Below are 16,334 nucleotides of genomic sequence, written 5' to 3' on the forward strand. Positions count from 1 at the left end.
TATAGACTTTGTAGTTTTAAAAACCTTTTCTCTCAAAGCTTTGTTCCGCCTGCAAAATAAACAATAGTTTGGTTTTTAAGGAGACTGTTTTGTCACTGTACATCACTGGCCACATACTCATGAAGGGAAGAACGTTAGGTGCCAGAATTCAGTCTAACTTTCCAATAAGTATGGTTGACCCACAGGATACTGTAGCCCAGGTCTAGGAGTGGGAGAATTCTGAAAATTCAACCCCAGGGGAAATAAAGACAAGAGTCCTAATACTTGAAGGTGTACACTCAGACCACAAAGGGGACAGAGGTGCAGCTAGCCTGTAATCATGACAGGGGACTTCAGAGTTTCAAGAATGATGCTATTTAGCAGACAAATTTCCTTTTGTCTGACAGATTCTGGGCCCTTCAAGTGTGATTTATGCTGCTTGAATTCTCTCTGTAGCAGACATCTGAGAGGATAATCTAGTCCTATGTCACTGTTTTTAAATGCTATAAACTAGAAAAACTAGCAAATCCAGATTATGGAGTAACTGCGTACAAATTTTCATTTAAAAATGGTGATTTATGGGAGTGCAAAAAACCAGAAACCACAAAAAACAACTTTAGCACTGAAATGAACAGGTGTATTTATTTCAATCAAATTTGAAAACATTTTTCTCCTCTAACTGTTCCTTGTGAAGTTTCAGACCAAGATGAGTTCTTATAGTTGTGTTATAAGTAAGGCTGCAAGTGTCACGGAAGTCACAGATTCCGTGACTTTCCACAATGTCCATGACTTCTGCAGTGGCTGGTGCTAGGTCAGGGGTTGCCCGAGCTGGGCAGCCCCTGGGCCAGCAGCAGCAGTTTGGATGTATGGGAGGGGGCTCAGAGCTGAGGCAGGGGGGTGAGGCACAGGACAGCGCTTACCTGGGGCGGGGCTCCCCATGTGCATGTGCCTGCAGCTACTAGGCGGAGGGGCCACAGGACTTTGCGCGTTGCCCGCAGCCACAGGTGCTGCCCCCACAGGTCCCATTGGCTGTGGTTCCTGGCCAATGGGAGCTGCGGAGCAGGCACTTGTGGCAGGAGCCACGCGCGGAGCCCCCCCTTTCCGCCCCTCCCTTAGGAACTGCAAGGACATGCCAGTCAGAGCTGGGTAGGGAGCCTGCCAGCCCCGCTGGCTGCCCCCAGCACCAGCAGGGGGTCCCAAGCCACATGCCGCTGCCCGTCCCCCAGCACCAGCAGGGGTCCAGGGTTGTGAGCCGCCGCCCACCCTAGCACCCATGGCGCCTGGGCCATGAATTTTTGTTTACTGCCCGTGACCTGTCCATGAGTTTTACTAAAAATACCCGTGACTAAAACATAGCCTTAGTTATAAGTAATAGAAGAAAACTGGAAGAGTGGGGTTTGTAATAGAATTACTGACAAACTATTTTCCACTATGGTAACTACATTTGGGCTGTAATGATCCTAAATCCAATAAGCAGTACCAAGTCACACGAGAAATCCTTGGAAAATATTTAACTCATAATCTTGACAGACACACACCAGCTGCACATGGCAGAGAATATGTACTAAACTATTAACTCACAGAACTGAAGGAGGGCTATATTAATTTCAAATTATCTTTGTTTTATTAAATTACTTGCTTCTGGAAGAAAACTAAGGAAACATTAGTAAACTCTTATTCACAACATTGCTAATACCTGGTTTTAGTTATCTGACAGAATATTCATAAAGTCATTCGAAATAATGTGAAATGCATATTTTTCAGTCTGACAACCAAAACACTTGAAAAAATATATCAAGTGATCACAGCTGAACAATATTCTAAAAGCTGAAGTGTAATACAATAAGATGCTCAATTATAGATTATATTGGAAACTCTGTACTTTTATAAGGGAATCAAAGCTTTAAAAAAAATGAAAAATCCAAAATCCTCTGATCATACTATAAATCTGAAAGTCCATGTGCTGACGCATAAATGCAAATGAGAAGTCGATGCCTAATGTAGCAATAAGCTACTCCAGTGTGTGCATTAATATTATCATCAGTGTGTGACTTGATTGGATTGTGTGGTAGTAGGTTGAATGCAGAGTGCCTATAATCATGGGAGAATTACATCAACAGCCTACTAATATACACCTTGAAGCTGATCACTTTTATTAGACTATGCCTCAGTTATGCCACATTTCATTATTCTAAAAAATAATTTTAAAAACCAACTTGAGGGAGAGGCATTATTTAAAATATCCTTCCACTAGGAAAATTATTTCCTAGAAGAAAGCTGAGAGAAAGTAGGGAAAAGAAAATTACCATCTTCTCTCTCCAATTTTGACTATACATATAGTAAATTAAAAAAAAAATCAAACACTTTTTTTCTTTTTTCCAAGTTCCCAGGACCTGTGAGGTCCTTTTTCTCCCTTCCAGTCTCCATGAATCCAGTTGACTTTCTGGTGCAGTTTTTGATCCAATGACTACTTTCCATTACAAAAGCTAAATTGGAAAAAATATTTTTTGAAATGGACAATGAGGTTTGCAAGTGTCCAAAAAGGGCTGCTGGGCTCACAGTGAGGGAAGAGCGGATGAAGACTAATGCTTCCTTAGTCTCCAAAGCTCTTTTCCCTCACTTTCTTCCCTCCATCCACCAACTCCCAAACTCCCAACTAAACTTGTTTCTTAGGACAAGAAACTGAAGAAGGCACTTTAATGCAACTCCTAGTTCAGCTTCCACACATAAGCAGTTTGCAGCACCTCCACTGACTTGTCTGCTTCTGTAGCTATTTCTAATCACAAACAGAGGGATTTTAGGTTGGTTCAGGTTTTGCTTTTACACAGGTTACTATTTCATGAGAAATGCCACTGTGTCATTCTTTACACATCACTGGAGGAAAGCCTTCCCCAAAAGATGGGTTTTGCATTGTTTCCAAATGTCAGGCATATCCAGATTTCTTGTAGTAAGGGGTTCCATCCATCACCAATGAAACTGCTCTACCCTGGCCCCAGAGAAGTATCCCTGAAGGGCCACATCTTCCTACCCAGTAGATAGATTAATTGCCTTCGCATAAGGGCTTTGAAAATGAGGATCAGCACTTGAATTAAGCCCATAATAGAACAGAGAGCCAGCAGAGTGTAGGTGGTATGCGTTTATAATACATCAGCTCAGTGTATGTGATGTCTCTGGTGACCAGTGCCATACAGTCTACTACTGCCTCCTGGGTAAAAGTTCTCCTTTAGCGCAAGTGATGTTTTTGGCACTGAAGGTCTATGGTTCAGACTTCACTGACAACTACTGTATCTGTACAAGTGGGCAGTTGTATTTTGTTACAAGAACTCTTCAAAACAACAAAAAGCTTGGACCTTTTAAAAAGTAATAATCTGCTATTATTTAGGAGAACATTTAATTGAAGCTTTTAGCTGGCCCCGTATTCACAACAGCAGATTAGTACGGAGAGGAGCAGAGCAGAGACTAAGGCTAAATACACTACAGAGCTTGCAGCTGCACCACTGTAGTGCTACTAGTGCAGCTGCTCTAAGCCGATAGGAGAGAGCTCTCCCGGGGACTTAATTACTCCAGCCCCTGCAAGCAGTGGTAGCTATGTCGGCAGGAGAAGCTCTCATGCTCATATAGCACTGTCCACACCGGCACTTAGGTCAGTGTAATTTACATCACGCAAAAGGAGGCTTATTCACATCCCTGAGTGCCATAATTTATACCAATTTAAGCTATAGTGGGTACATAGCCTAACTCAGTCCTGTGTTGGCAGCAGAAAATTGGCAGGATACTTAACCCTGGAGGTAGGGAGTTCTTTTTATTACAACTCACTGACCACTTTGGCTCAGGGCAGCATAGATTTTAAGGATGCACAAAGAATCTGGAAAATTATGGGAAACTCAGACCTATCTTCACTGCCCTTAGCAAAAGACTATTAATTCAAGTTGTTCCCTCTATCACAAAATCTATCTGGGTCTCATAAAAAAAAACCCCACACAATGTAAATGTAATTCATTTGCATTAAAATGTTTTGAAATAAATAGATTTGGAGGACTCTTAAGAAGCTTCATTGAACAGGGTATTGCAAAGCTAAACCAGAAAATCAAATAGGGATAATAGAAAGCTATAACATTATTTATGTCGATGTCAAAAATGTATTTTGGAGTTTGGTTGCTGTAAATAGCTCATGCTAGACTAGACTGTAATGTTACAATCTACCCTGAGTAAGGAGAGAAGCACTGCTGTACACCTGAGCAGGGCCGAGCATGGAGCAAGAAAATATCTTGCTTACTCCTCTTTGCAGCTAAGTAAAGGCTGTGACAATCTAGCACTTCGATCTTATTGTACACTAAATACATTCCACAGGAGAGAGGGCAAGTTTTTTAAATGAGCACCTAATGTTTCCTGAATGCTCCTTATTCATTGTCTGTTAGTTTTTTTTTTTTTTAATCTATAAAATACCTACCTTATTTTGACAGATCTGGTGGACTGATCTAGAATGAGCATCTGGTATCACTGCTGCACTGCAGCCTGCATTGAGGTCAAAAACTTCTAATGTTCGGTTGCTACCAGCTGTAAGTATAATATCTGTAACCTCTGTGAGTTAAAGTTCAAACAACATAAATAGATCTAATGGGCACAAGAGCAAAAAAAACCCCTGTTTTAATAACATCTAGTTTATAAATTACTTGATTCATAAATGTATACTAAATTTCCATAAGCAGAATACCCATACCGATCAAAAATAGGCACAAATATATACATATTTCAATTGAAACAAACTCCTTAACTATTTCAGCAGCCAGATTCTTACTAGCAAATAGGCCAAAGTATGTCAGCAGCCTGCAAGAAAAGTGATTTTTTTAAATACAATACTACAAGTGTATGGAATAGGATTATTCACTTGTGGCTTTGCCAAGCATAAAATGCTCATCCCAAATTCTTGCTAATAGAATCTATAGAATACATCACCATATAGGCATATATAATAGCAGCATTTATGTAGTATTTTGGGGGAGGAGAAGTTGCCTCCAAACATTTTAAAAACATCAAATTAATTCTCACAATAGCCTAGTGAGGTAGTGAAGTACTATTATTGCCATTTTACAGATGGGAAAGCTGAAGCAGAGTGGTGAAGTGATTTAAGCAAGATCAGTGTCAGAAATCAGATTATAAATAAAATATTCCTGAGTCCACATAAATTAAGGGTAATTAACCAGTGAAATAATTTACCAAGAGTCATGATGGATTATCAATCACTGACAATTTTTGAATCAAGATTGGATATTTTTCTAAAAGATCTGCTCTAAGAATTATTTTGGGGAAGTTCTATGGCCTGTGTTATACAGGAGGTCAGATTAGATGCTCGTAGAGGTTCCTTGTGGCCTTGGAATCTGACATTATTAAGGCAACAATTCTTTCATAAAAATATAAGAATAATTTTACTCTAAGTATTATTATGATTTATTTGGTGGTCATGCCTGGGGATTTCAGTCATGGAGCAGGGCCTCACTGTGCTAGATGCTATATACAAACATATAATATTATAAAACAGTCCCTGCCTCAAAGAATTTACAATCTAAATACGTTGATCTTCTAGGCTGGAGTCCAACAAAACTACTATGAAAAAATTACATTAGTACTATAATTGTAGAAAAAGATACTAGCTATAGAGTTCATGTCAACTTTTTACACTTGAACATTTCCATCCCATTCAGCCTAAAATACTGTACAGAAACAATAATTATCCAGGACTCAGGATACAAGAGTAGAAATCATTTATTGCTGAAAGGCTGGTAATCTCCACAGTAGAAGCCATGGGGAATTTTTGTACTGATTTGCAAATGCTCCTCTGTTTGTATCTGCAAAAGATATGAGATTAATGTACTACTTGGCAAAATAGAGTCAACATTTATGACCAAACGTAAACTTCTAATGAAACATCCGGAAGACAAGATCCTCTTTTTATTATCAGACAAAGCCACAGTAATATAAAGGTTCAGATCTGTTGACAGATAAAAAAAAACAATTTAGTTGGAAGACTCATAGTAGAAAAAAACACGTATACACATAACGTAGGCATGAGTACTTTTTGCTTTAATGTACTAATGTTCAACTTTCCATCAACTTAAAATCAAAATAATTCAGCCTTCATCCAGAAGATGTTGAGAAAATCTTCCAATTATAACGATTATGAAAGTAGAAATATCACCAGGTATAGTGCTGTATTTCACATGCTGTGTATGAGGGAGAAAAGAGAGAAAATGGATGAGAAAACACACAAACCCTACTTTGTTTGACCTCTGGCATGGTACTAGAGATCTATTCCAAAAGGTTTTTTAAAAAATTGGTTAAGGTCTCATAATGTATCCGAATGCAGACTGGGTCAGGAAAAAGATTTCAAGTTTTAGCAACAGGCACTCATTTGCTCTGCCACGGTTCAGGTAAAACACTGCTCACAGGTGAATTCAGTACTCTATGAGACAGAGTGGTACATACTGAGCAAACAAGTCCCATGAGCTGAGTCTGGAGAAACAGGCACAGATATCTTCCCTGCCCAACATGCATGAACAATAGATAAAGGACCTGTTCCAAATCCCACTGAAGTCAATGGGAGTCTCTCCATTAACTCCAATGAGAATTGGATCAGGCTCAAAGAGTAGAATCCCCAACAACTGGAAGGGAAAGCAACCAAAGTTAATTGAAAAAAAAGAAAAAATAATCCATCCCAACTGAGAGGCCCTAGCACATTCAGGAGGCACTGAGGTTACACAGAGGAACCGTATATAATTTTTTTCCTCCCCACTTTCAGGGACAGAATGCTAGCTTTGCTCTGGGACGAATGGCTGTGATGGTGTATAGGATTTTGTGGAGAATTAGTCAGAGCACTGATTGGAGGGATGACAATCACAGTGCAATTGTGAGGAGCAGAGGAAAGGAAACCTTTTAGTGCTTGACTGCATATGGAAAGGAAGATTATACAAAATGAGGGATATGACTATGAAAGAGGAGGTGACTTCAGAAAACTGACTGCAGTTAGCAGATAGAAAGGATACACAGGCACTTAGTATTCCTTGCATAAAGTAAGGGGTATTCTGGAAGTGATACATATTTTATTTGGAATAAAATGTTTTGTGTTTTTATTTAAAATTTTATTCACCTGATAATCCTAGAGCAGGGTAAGATTTCATTAAAAGGAGAGAAAAAATATTTCTGTTTCAGCATCACAAGTGAGCAGAGGAAATTAAAACTAAGTCCAACAGTAAGAATCTCGCCACCACTCTGCCCACTTTGCGTTTGGGTCAAACAGTCACAGAGGTGTAAAGGGGCCTGAAAAGCCCTGGTTGAAGTTAGGGGACCATACACCTGTTGGAGGCACTGTGGAAGACAGCCAGAAGGCTGCCTTCCAAGGACTTCATCACAAGCACACAATGCTGCAGCCCTTAAGGCAAGCTGGGATGCTGTCATAATTTAAATTGACCCCCCCCCCAGGACTGTCTAAATTATGCTACCATGGTCCTCTCCAGCCCCCAGAGCAGCCCAGGATTAGGATGATGCAAACATGGCTTAAAGCCACCTTACTGCCGCCACATACCCTAAGAGGCTGGGGTATGTCTACACTAGAAATGTAAGTTGACCTATATTAGGTTGACTTACAGCCACTGTAGTAATTACTGTGGTGGTGCATGTCCACACTACTCTCCTTGGGTCGGTGGTGTGCATCCTCACCAGGAGCATTTCCACTAACCTAAGAGGGGCAGTGTGGGGAATTGAGAGCCCAGTCTCTCAGCTCCTCTGGCAGCTTCATGCCGGAAGCCTGGCTACCCCACAGGCTCCCGGCGGGCTGCCCTCCCGCTCCACTCCCTGTTCCCTGCTGGGAGAGGGGTCCAACTGCCCGGGCTTCTTGCTCTAGCTCCCAGCTTGTAGCAGGATCCATTCTTGCCCCAGCTCCCAACCAGGGGTGGGGTCCAGCCACCCAGGTCTCCAAGGGAGTGGGGTGCAGCTGGGCTCTAGATGCTCGGCTTTCTTGTCAATTTCACGGCTCCTGCCAACAGCCGATGTAAGGAATGCAGTGTTTACACAGACACTGTGTTACCCTAACTACACCAACATAAGCCTGACGCCTCTTGTGGAGGCGGAGTTATGTCAGTGCAGTAGGGCTCTTACTACTGTAGACCAGTGGCTCTCAACCTTTCCAGACTACTGTACCCCTTTCAGGAGTCTCATTTGTCTTGCACACCCTCAAGTCTCACCTCAATTAAAAACTACTTGCTTACAAAATCAGAAATAAAAATACAAAAGTGTCACAGCACACTATTACTGAAAAATTTCTTACTTTCTCATTTTTACCATATAATTATAAATCAATTGAAATATAAATATTGCACATGCATTTCAGTATATAAGCAGTATATTTCAGCTTTTAGACCAAAATGTTCAATTACATAATTCATTGTATAACCTCCTCTCTGCTTCACACTTAATTTTGGAGATCCCCATGAACACATCATCTCACACTATCTGCAGTTAGGTGGCAGCCATATTCAAACTAGACCAGTCAATAACACAATTTTATATTTTTAAAGGATTACACACACGCATAGTTAGATGTAAATTGAACTCCTTCTCTTGTGAAAGAGAACTCAGACTGGGGTGCAAACCGGCAAAGCTCTGAATCTGTGTGCATCATATCATAGTTTGGCCTATCACTTACATTCAGATATTTCATAACCAACTCTAACTGAATCTCACAGTCCTGGTTTGTTAAGTCTCAGCCTCAAGCACCTTGGAGAGGGTGGGAGGCCTGTGCTCCACACACTCATTTCCCTTCAGTGAAAAAGTCACTAGAATTCACGCCCCCTCAAAGGCACTTGTGGAGCTCTCTTCTTCCCTAGATCTACTGGCATGTGATTGGGTCTGGCACTGCTTTGATTAAAAAACTGCCTTCACTCCTTGGGTGCCATGTGGTTTACATCATTAGACCCAGCACCCACAGAGCTTTTGCTATTCACTTTTGAATACAACTGTAGGCCCTCTCCATTTTCTTCAGACGTGCAACTCAATATTTTTATCAGGTTCAGGCCTCCTGGTGATATAATCTAAAATGTCATCAAATGAACATGCAGAGACTTCAGTTGAGTGTTCCATTAACTCAAGAGAGACTTTCCTTTCAGTATCTTCTGTTTCATTACCTACATGACTAGTAACAGAGCCCTGCATATCTCTGCGTTAGAGAGATGCATTCTTAGCTATATCTCAGCGTATTCAATTTAGTGACTTGCTTGGCCCTTCTAGTTTTAAATCCTTTCTGTTTGATGTTGCATTATCTACTAGCATGGATGACTGCTTAGATTTTGAACAGCTGCATCTTTCAAACACTTCCAGTTTTAGTTCCAGGAAGTCTCTTGCCAATCCAATCAATGGCAATCCATAGTAAACAAATTCACTTGGGGAAATAAGAAATCCAGGGTTAAGCAATCAACTTTACAAAGGCCAAGACAAAAGGGAGGATTGGATTTACCAATATTAAGCACTATTACCTAGCTAGTAGAAATCTGATGTACTGGATAACAACAAACCCTAATAAGCACTGGGTAGAGAGCTAGAACAAGCTTATTTTTGTGCAGTAAAACTCCACGTGATCCCGTAGGTATCCTGTTGAAAACAAACTCTTCTGAAGTACCTGAACTCAACATTTTACTATTTATCAGCATTTTAAGGACTCTTCTTAGCTTGAAACACTTAGCATGGAATTCTGCCTATCCATGTACAGTATGTGCTGGTACAGCTTGTTTGCAGTGTTTTTGTTATCATGTTAGTCCCAGAATGAGAGAGACAAGGTGGGTGAGGTAATATCTTTTATTGGATGAACTTCTGTTAAGTCTGTGAAGCTCAAAAGCTTGTCTCTTCCACCAACAGAAGTTGGTCCAGTAGAAGATATTACCTCACCCACCTTGTCTCTCTCATTCTGGGACCAACAATACAGTCTGACATTTTAAAATGTCAGAGTACATGTTCCATAGTTTGTTCATTTATTCGGTACATACTGTTACCATGAATAAGTGCTAAAATAACTGATATAGAATTAATAGTTCAGTCATTTGAATTCTCATTTTTATCTCATTTTGAATTCCTTACGTACTGTTGATTCCCTTCCTAAAAAGGTATGTCAGGGCTGACTGCAAAATTGAAATAAAAAAAACCGACAAGTTTTGTCTGCTTCAGGTTCTTTAAATGGACTGAATGCACTCAAGGATATGAAGCATCGCAATCTGAAAACAAATTAAAATTAATGGCAGATAGTGAATTTTCACTGCTTTCACCAGCAGTTATGTACATAAGAATGGCCATACTGGGTCGGACCAAAGGTCCATCAAGCCCAGTATCCTGTTCTCTGACAGTGGCCAATGGCAGGTGCCCCAAAGGGAATGAACAGACAGGTTATCAAGTGATCCATGCCCTGTCACCCAATCCCAGTTTCTGGCAAACAGAGGCTACGGACACCATTCCTGCCCATCCTGGCTAATAGCCATTGATGGACCTATCTACCATGAATCTATCTAGCTCCCTTTTGAACCACGTTATAGTACTGGCCTTCACAATACCCTCTAGCAAGGAGTTCCAGAGGTTGACAGTGCGTTGCGTGAAAAATACTTTCTTGTGGTTGTTTTAAACCTGCTACCTATTAATTTTATTTGGTAGTCCCTTGTTCTTGTATTATGAGAAGGAGTAAACAACACTTCCTTATTTACTTTCTCTATACCACTCATGATTTTATAGACCTCTATCATATCTCCCCTTAGTCACCTCTTTTCCAAGCTGAAAAGTCCCAGTCTTATTAATCTCTCCTCATACCTTTTCCAATTCCAATATATCTTTTTTGAGATGGGGCGACCACATCTGCAGGCAGTATTCAAGGTGTGCGCGTAACATGGATTTATATAGAGGCAATATGATATTTTATGTCTTATTATCTATCCTGTCTTGATGCCCAACATTCTGTTTGCTTTTTTGACTGCCACTACACATTGGGTGGATGATTTCAGAGAACTATCCACAATGACTCCAAGATCTTTCTTGAGTGGTAACAGCTAATTTAGACCCCATCATTGTATATGTATTGTTAGGATTATGTTTTCCAATGTGCTTTGCATTTATCAACATTAAATTTCATCTGCCATTTTGTTGCCCAGTCATCCAGTTTTGTGAGATCCTTTTGTAGCTCTTCACAGTCTGCCTGGGACTTAACGATCCTGAGTAGTTTTGTATGTATTCTGACATGAGGAAATTTTACACTCTCTGATGTTACCATTTAGTTAAGGAAGTTCTCGATAAAAAGGATGATTTTGCATTTAACCATAGACGTAGTAGTCAGGCCTTCTGGATTCTACTCCTAGGATTGCAACAAACCTCGTGTGACATTTGCAAAGAAGGCTCTCTCTGCCTCACTTCTCTCATTTAGAAAATACTTACCCACCTCACAGGGATATTGTGATGTTTATTCTTTAACGCTTACAGAACTCTTTGACACCCTTGTTTGGAAGGCCCCACAGAATGGGAACAGTATTAAGATTATTACTATTTATTATTGTATTGTCTTTACCTCTAAAAATTGAGAGAATCCATTGGCCATCCAGATTGCATTACCATGCTCTTCTAATTAAAGGATTAAAGCATTCTTTATGGTTCCTTCTAGACTTCTTGAATCTGTTCCAACAAGCATTTTTCCAAACTCAGAGCATGGAGTGAGAGTTGTGAGAAACAAAAGAAGTGACACCGTGCTTTACAAAAGTAAAAATGCCAGGAAATGGACTGGAGGAAAGCCATAAATAAAATGTCAAAGCAAATTAAACTTTTTAAAAATACTTCCTTTTTAATAACAACTGGTCCTCAGAATAATCTGGGGTTTTTTTTTATAATGTCAACAGTTTCAAGTTTGTCCTTTTAGCATTACAAAAAATAACCCAAGGAAACTAATGGCATGGTGTTAGGAGTCGGCATTGCTTTAAGTGATACTGATTTAATGGATACCTGCAGCATCGAGAGGAAAATATTTGAACAAAAATAGAGATTTCCAGATATCGTCCAGTTATCCTACAACATAACTGCTTCATAGCTTTTGAGTAAGTCCACAAAAATACTAAGAAAATCAATCCATTAAACAAGCTTAGAATTAGAAAATAAAGCTTTAGTCATTTGGATCTGAAACATCAGGATTGAAATTTCTATAGCACCTGATTCTAGGATCAAAAAATGGACTTACAAAGGTAGGTAAGGAGTATTATCCCCATTTTACAGAAAGGGAAACTTAAGTTTAAAAAAGTAGAACTGAAAAATAGTAGAAAGGAAATTGCAGCATAATGGTGGCATAAAAATATAAAGACCAAAGATGAAATTTTAGAATTATACGGATGCTCAAAAGTATTGCTGTAAACTAGCAACAGTGAATGGAAAACAGAAACACGCAGTAATGGGAGATTGGAAGGGTGTGAAGTTTCAGTTGTAAATTAAAAGATTAACAGGAAGTCAGTGGCATTTCCGTATAATTGGGTCAGTTCAAGTGAGAGAATGACCTGTAACAGAGGGGAGACTTGGGAAAAGGACTAAGAGAAGGCAAGAACTAGAAAAACAGGTTAATGGGGGAGGAGTAGGTGGATATAGTAGAACAGGCCTACAGCAGAATGGAGGAAATCCATGCACAAGTTTCAAGACTAAGAAAACAATATTTGAATTGTATGTGGTAACAGAAAGCCAGTGAAAGTGATGGAAGTGATACAGTTGCTTTCCTGCTCTGGCAAATGAAATCTGGCTACCTCTGAAGTTCAGAAAATATTGAGGAAGACCATAAAAAAGTTAGTTTCAATAACTGTAATGAGAAGTAATTAAGGCATGAATACATATTTCAGCAGAGGCAACAAAATGTAAAGAGCAGTTTTAGGAGGTTAACGACAATAGTAGTAGTAACCTTTGCCTCTGAAAATATATTCTTGATCAAAAAACTTTTCGGACATGATTCATTTTCATTTTGTGATACCCAGTCAAAGATATATGTGAGATTACTTTTGTTAAAATAATCCACAAAGCACCTACTGATAGAACACTGTTCCATTAATGGAAATGTTTTACCAACCGTTTTAGGTCATCCTTGCTCGTGTCAAGATAGTAACTTAACAGATGAAATTCAGCTCCACAACACAGCAATATAAATGTATCTATGTAATAAAACTGTGCAAAGCGTATAGATTTATGGAACATCTCCTTGCCCTGAAATGCAAAGTGAATAATTAAGAATAGAATCTATATAATATATACTATATAATTTTTTCCAGGGAATTTATAGCACTAAGACAGAACAGGTTAACTGAGTAAAGATATGCCCTTTTCATTCTCAATACTTACTCATCCCAAGATCTACTTTTTTTTTGTTTCCATTAGTTGGCACCAACGTTAATAACATCTGTAGTCAGTTAAATCTAATGTAATCTGGTTTAACATATTAAACTTCCATTTTTTTAAATTGGAATTCAGGGACAGACTGAAATTAAACATGGTATTACAGACTAGCGCCAATAAAAGTATGAAGAATTATAGAGTACAGTGAGTAAAGCCAAAACTTTCAGAAGTTTGGGTGCCTCAATTTTTGGTTATATAACTTGAGACACATAAGGCCTGACTTGCAAAGGTGCTGTGTACCCATAGTTCTCACTGGTGTCAGAGCTGTAAGTACTCAGCAACTCAAAGTCAGACAAAATGCCAACTCTTGCAAATTTATCACGAGAGACATGCTTTCTCAGTAAAATTAAGCCTCACTCATGATCAGCCATGGCTGAAAAAAATCCTGACATTGTAGAGTTCTATCACCAAGATCATGAGTGAGGCTTAATTTTACTTAGAAATCAGTGACAGTCTGCCCCGGGCAGCTGCTCCCCTGCCAGTCTGGGAAGTGGGAGAGGTGACCCCACTACAGCCACCCCAGGCCTGAGGAGAGTGAAGAACCCTAAGAGGAGCAGAAGTGAGGCTGGAAGGGCTGAACTATGGCCTGGGAGCTACAGGGGGGCTGAAGTGAAGAGGATGGGGGCTGATGAGGTAGGGAGGCTGTACTGATGGTGGGTTCTGGGTCGATGGAGTGAGTGCTGGGATAGTGCTCTGAGGCTGGCGGGGGTTGATGGGGCAGAAGGCCTAAACTGATAGGGTGGTGACGATGGAGCCTAGGGAACTGAAGTGAGAGGGGGCTGAATTGAGGGGGGTTGGGTGGGGACAGAACTGATGGGGGATTGGATTAATTGCTGGGTAGGAGAGTGGCAGATGTGGGGGTGAGAGCTCCTGCAAACAGGGGCCAAAATCACCTTATCCAGTACATGTGAGAGAGTGGGCAACACTAATTGTCACATGCACACAGCCTCGGGATGGGCAGGGGGAGTTCAAAAATCCAGGGATTGACCTAAAAAACACAATAGAACCTTTTTTAAAAAAAAATCATCATTCTTTGGGCCAATCTGATGATTTCTGGTGGTCTGACTCATGATTTTTCATCTCTTGAAGTTGGCAATACTAAGTCAAGCACTGTGTGTCCTAACCTGGGCTCCCAACAAAAGAGAGTTTTGGGTACTGATAATATGCAGAACAAGGCCTACTATGTGTCTAACTGACATGAGTTACTCATTACCAGAAATAGGGCAGGTTCTGAATTGCAGACTGACCAGATCCTTAATGTTCTGTCTTCTGATGCAGAAACTAACCACCTCTTGTCATGACTCCAGCCAACAGAGTTAATTGCACCATCATGACCTAACAAAAATAATAATGGTAATATCAGAAAATCTATTTCTCATATTCACCCAGAGATAACATATTGATTGGATATAATTATTCAGCATTTTAAAAATAGCTTTTATGTATAGGCTTCTGTCAAGGTTCCTTCCCCACTCTGAAGTCTAGGGTACAGATGTGGGGACCTGCAAGAAAGACCCCCTAAGCGTACTCTTACCAGCTTAGGTTAAAAACTTCCTCAAGGTACAAACTTTGCCTTGTCCTTGAACCCTATGCTGCCACCACCAAGCGTGTTAAACAAAGAACAGGGAAAGAGCCCACTTGAAGACATCTCCCCCCCCCCGCCCCCAAGCCCTGCACCCCCTTTCCTGGGGAAGGCTTGGTAAAAAATCCTCACCAATTTGTACAGGTGAGCACAGACCCAAACCCTTGGATCTTAAGAACAATGAAAAAACAATCAGGTTCTTAAAAGAAGAATTTTAATTAAAGAAAAAGTAAAAGAATCACCTCTGTAAAATCAGGATGGTAAATACCTTACAGGGTATTCAGATTCAAAACATAGAGAATCCCTCTAGGCAAACCCTTAAGTTACAAAAAGACACACGAACAGGAATATAAATTCCATTCAGCACAGCCTATTTTACCAGCCATTTAACAAAAGGAAATCTAATGCATTTCTAGCTAGATTACTTACTAACTTTTTACAGGAGTTCTGAGCTGCATTCCTGATCTGTTCCTGGCAAAAGCATCACACAGACAGACCCTTTGTTCCCCGCCCCCCTCCAGCTTTGAACGTATCTTGTCTCCTCATTGGTCATTTTGGTCAGGTGCCAGAGAGGTTATCTTAGCTTCTTAACCCTTTACAGGTGAAAGAGTTTTGCCTCTGGCCAAGAGGGATTTTATAGCACTGTATACGGAAGGGTGGGTACTCTTCCCTTTATATTTATGACAGCTTCAAAGAGTTTGATTTAAATCAGTAAACATCAATCCTTGTTGATTTTTCTCTCCACCCAAAAACAGATGAAAAATGTCTTTCATTAATAATCCAAATTCACAATGTTAAAGAAGAATCAAATTGTTACATTGTATACAACTGGCGCACATTTTGCTGCCAATGCTATCAGGGAATTACTGAGAAAATAATACATGTTTTATTCCTGATTTTATTACATGGTTGATTTTTGCATGGTCATTTTTATTTACTCAAAATTTGAAATAGTATCTGAATACTTTTAAATTCCTACAATATCAATCTGTCAATTAACACTAAAGAAATACTTCTATGTAAAAATCACTGTTCATCAAAACTAATGAAAAAATAAAAATGAAATCCTTTCAAGCCTCTATATAAGTTAGCAACAATGGGGCATTTGGAGATCTTTACTGGTGAGATAAAGATAAACTAAGCAGAGCGGAGTTTTAGCCCACGGCAAGACTTGATTATTGTACCAGTTTGATGATTTATCTTTTAAAGATCTAAAGACTTCTTTCGCATTTAAAATAAAATACCATTAGGCTTTTCAAAAAGCTCAAAGGTAATTTGTCTTGAAACATAAAATACTTTCTGAAGTTTGATTCCATTTGTTCCATAAGATCAACAG

The 16,334-nt window shown here is 39.7% G+C and overlaps 1 protein-coding gene across 1 annotated transcript in view; it reads right to left on the reverse strand.

Annotated features, from left to right (window-relative positions):
- WDR27 (WD repeat domain 27) overlaps positions 1-16,334 on the reverse strand; it is a 176,613-nt gene that overhangs the window by 95,025 nt on the left and 65,254 nt on the right. The window contains exons 18-21 of the mRNA XM_074948788.1: positions 14,630-14,751; positions 13,094-13,227; positions 5,728-5,825; positions 4,430-4,551 (exon numbers count right to left, since the gene is read on the reverse strand). Of these exons, the coding sequence (XP_074804889.1) occupies positions 4,430-4,551; positions 5,728-5,825; positions 13,094-13,227; positions 14,630-14,751 (476 nt within the window). The remainder of the gene's footprint in view (positions 1-4,429; positions 4,552-5,727; positions 5,826-13,093; positions 13,228-14,629; positions 14,752-16,334) is intronic.

This window comes from Natator depressus, chromosome 3 (genome assembly GCF_965152275.1).
Source record: "Natator depressus isolate rNatDep1 chromosome 3, rNatDep2.hap1, whole genome shotgun sequence".
Classification (NCBI taxonomy): domain Eukaryota; kingdom Metazoa; phylum Chordata; order Testudines; family Cheloniidae; genus Natator; species Natator depressus.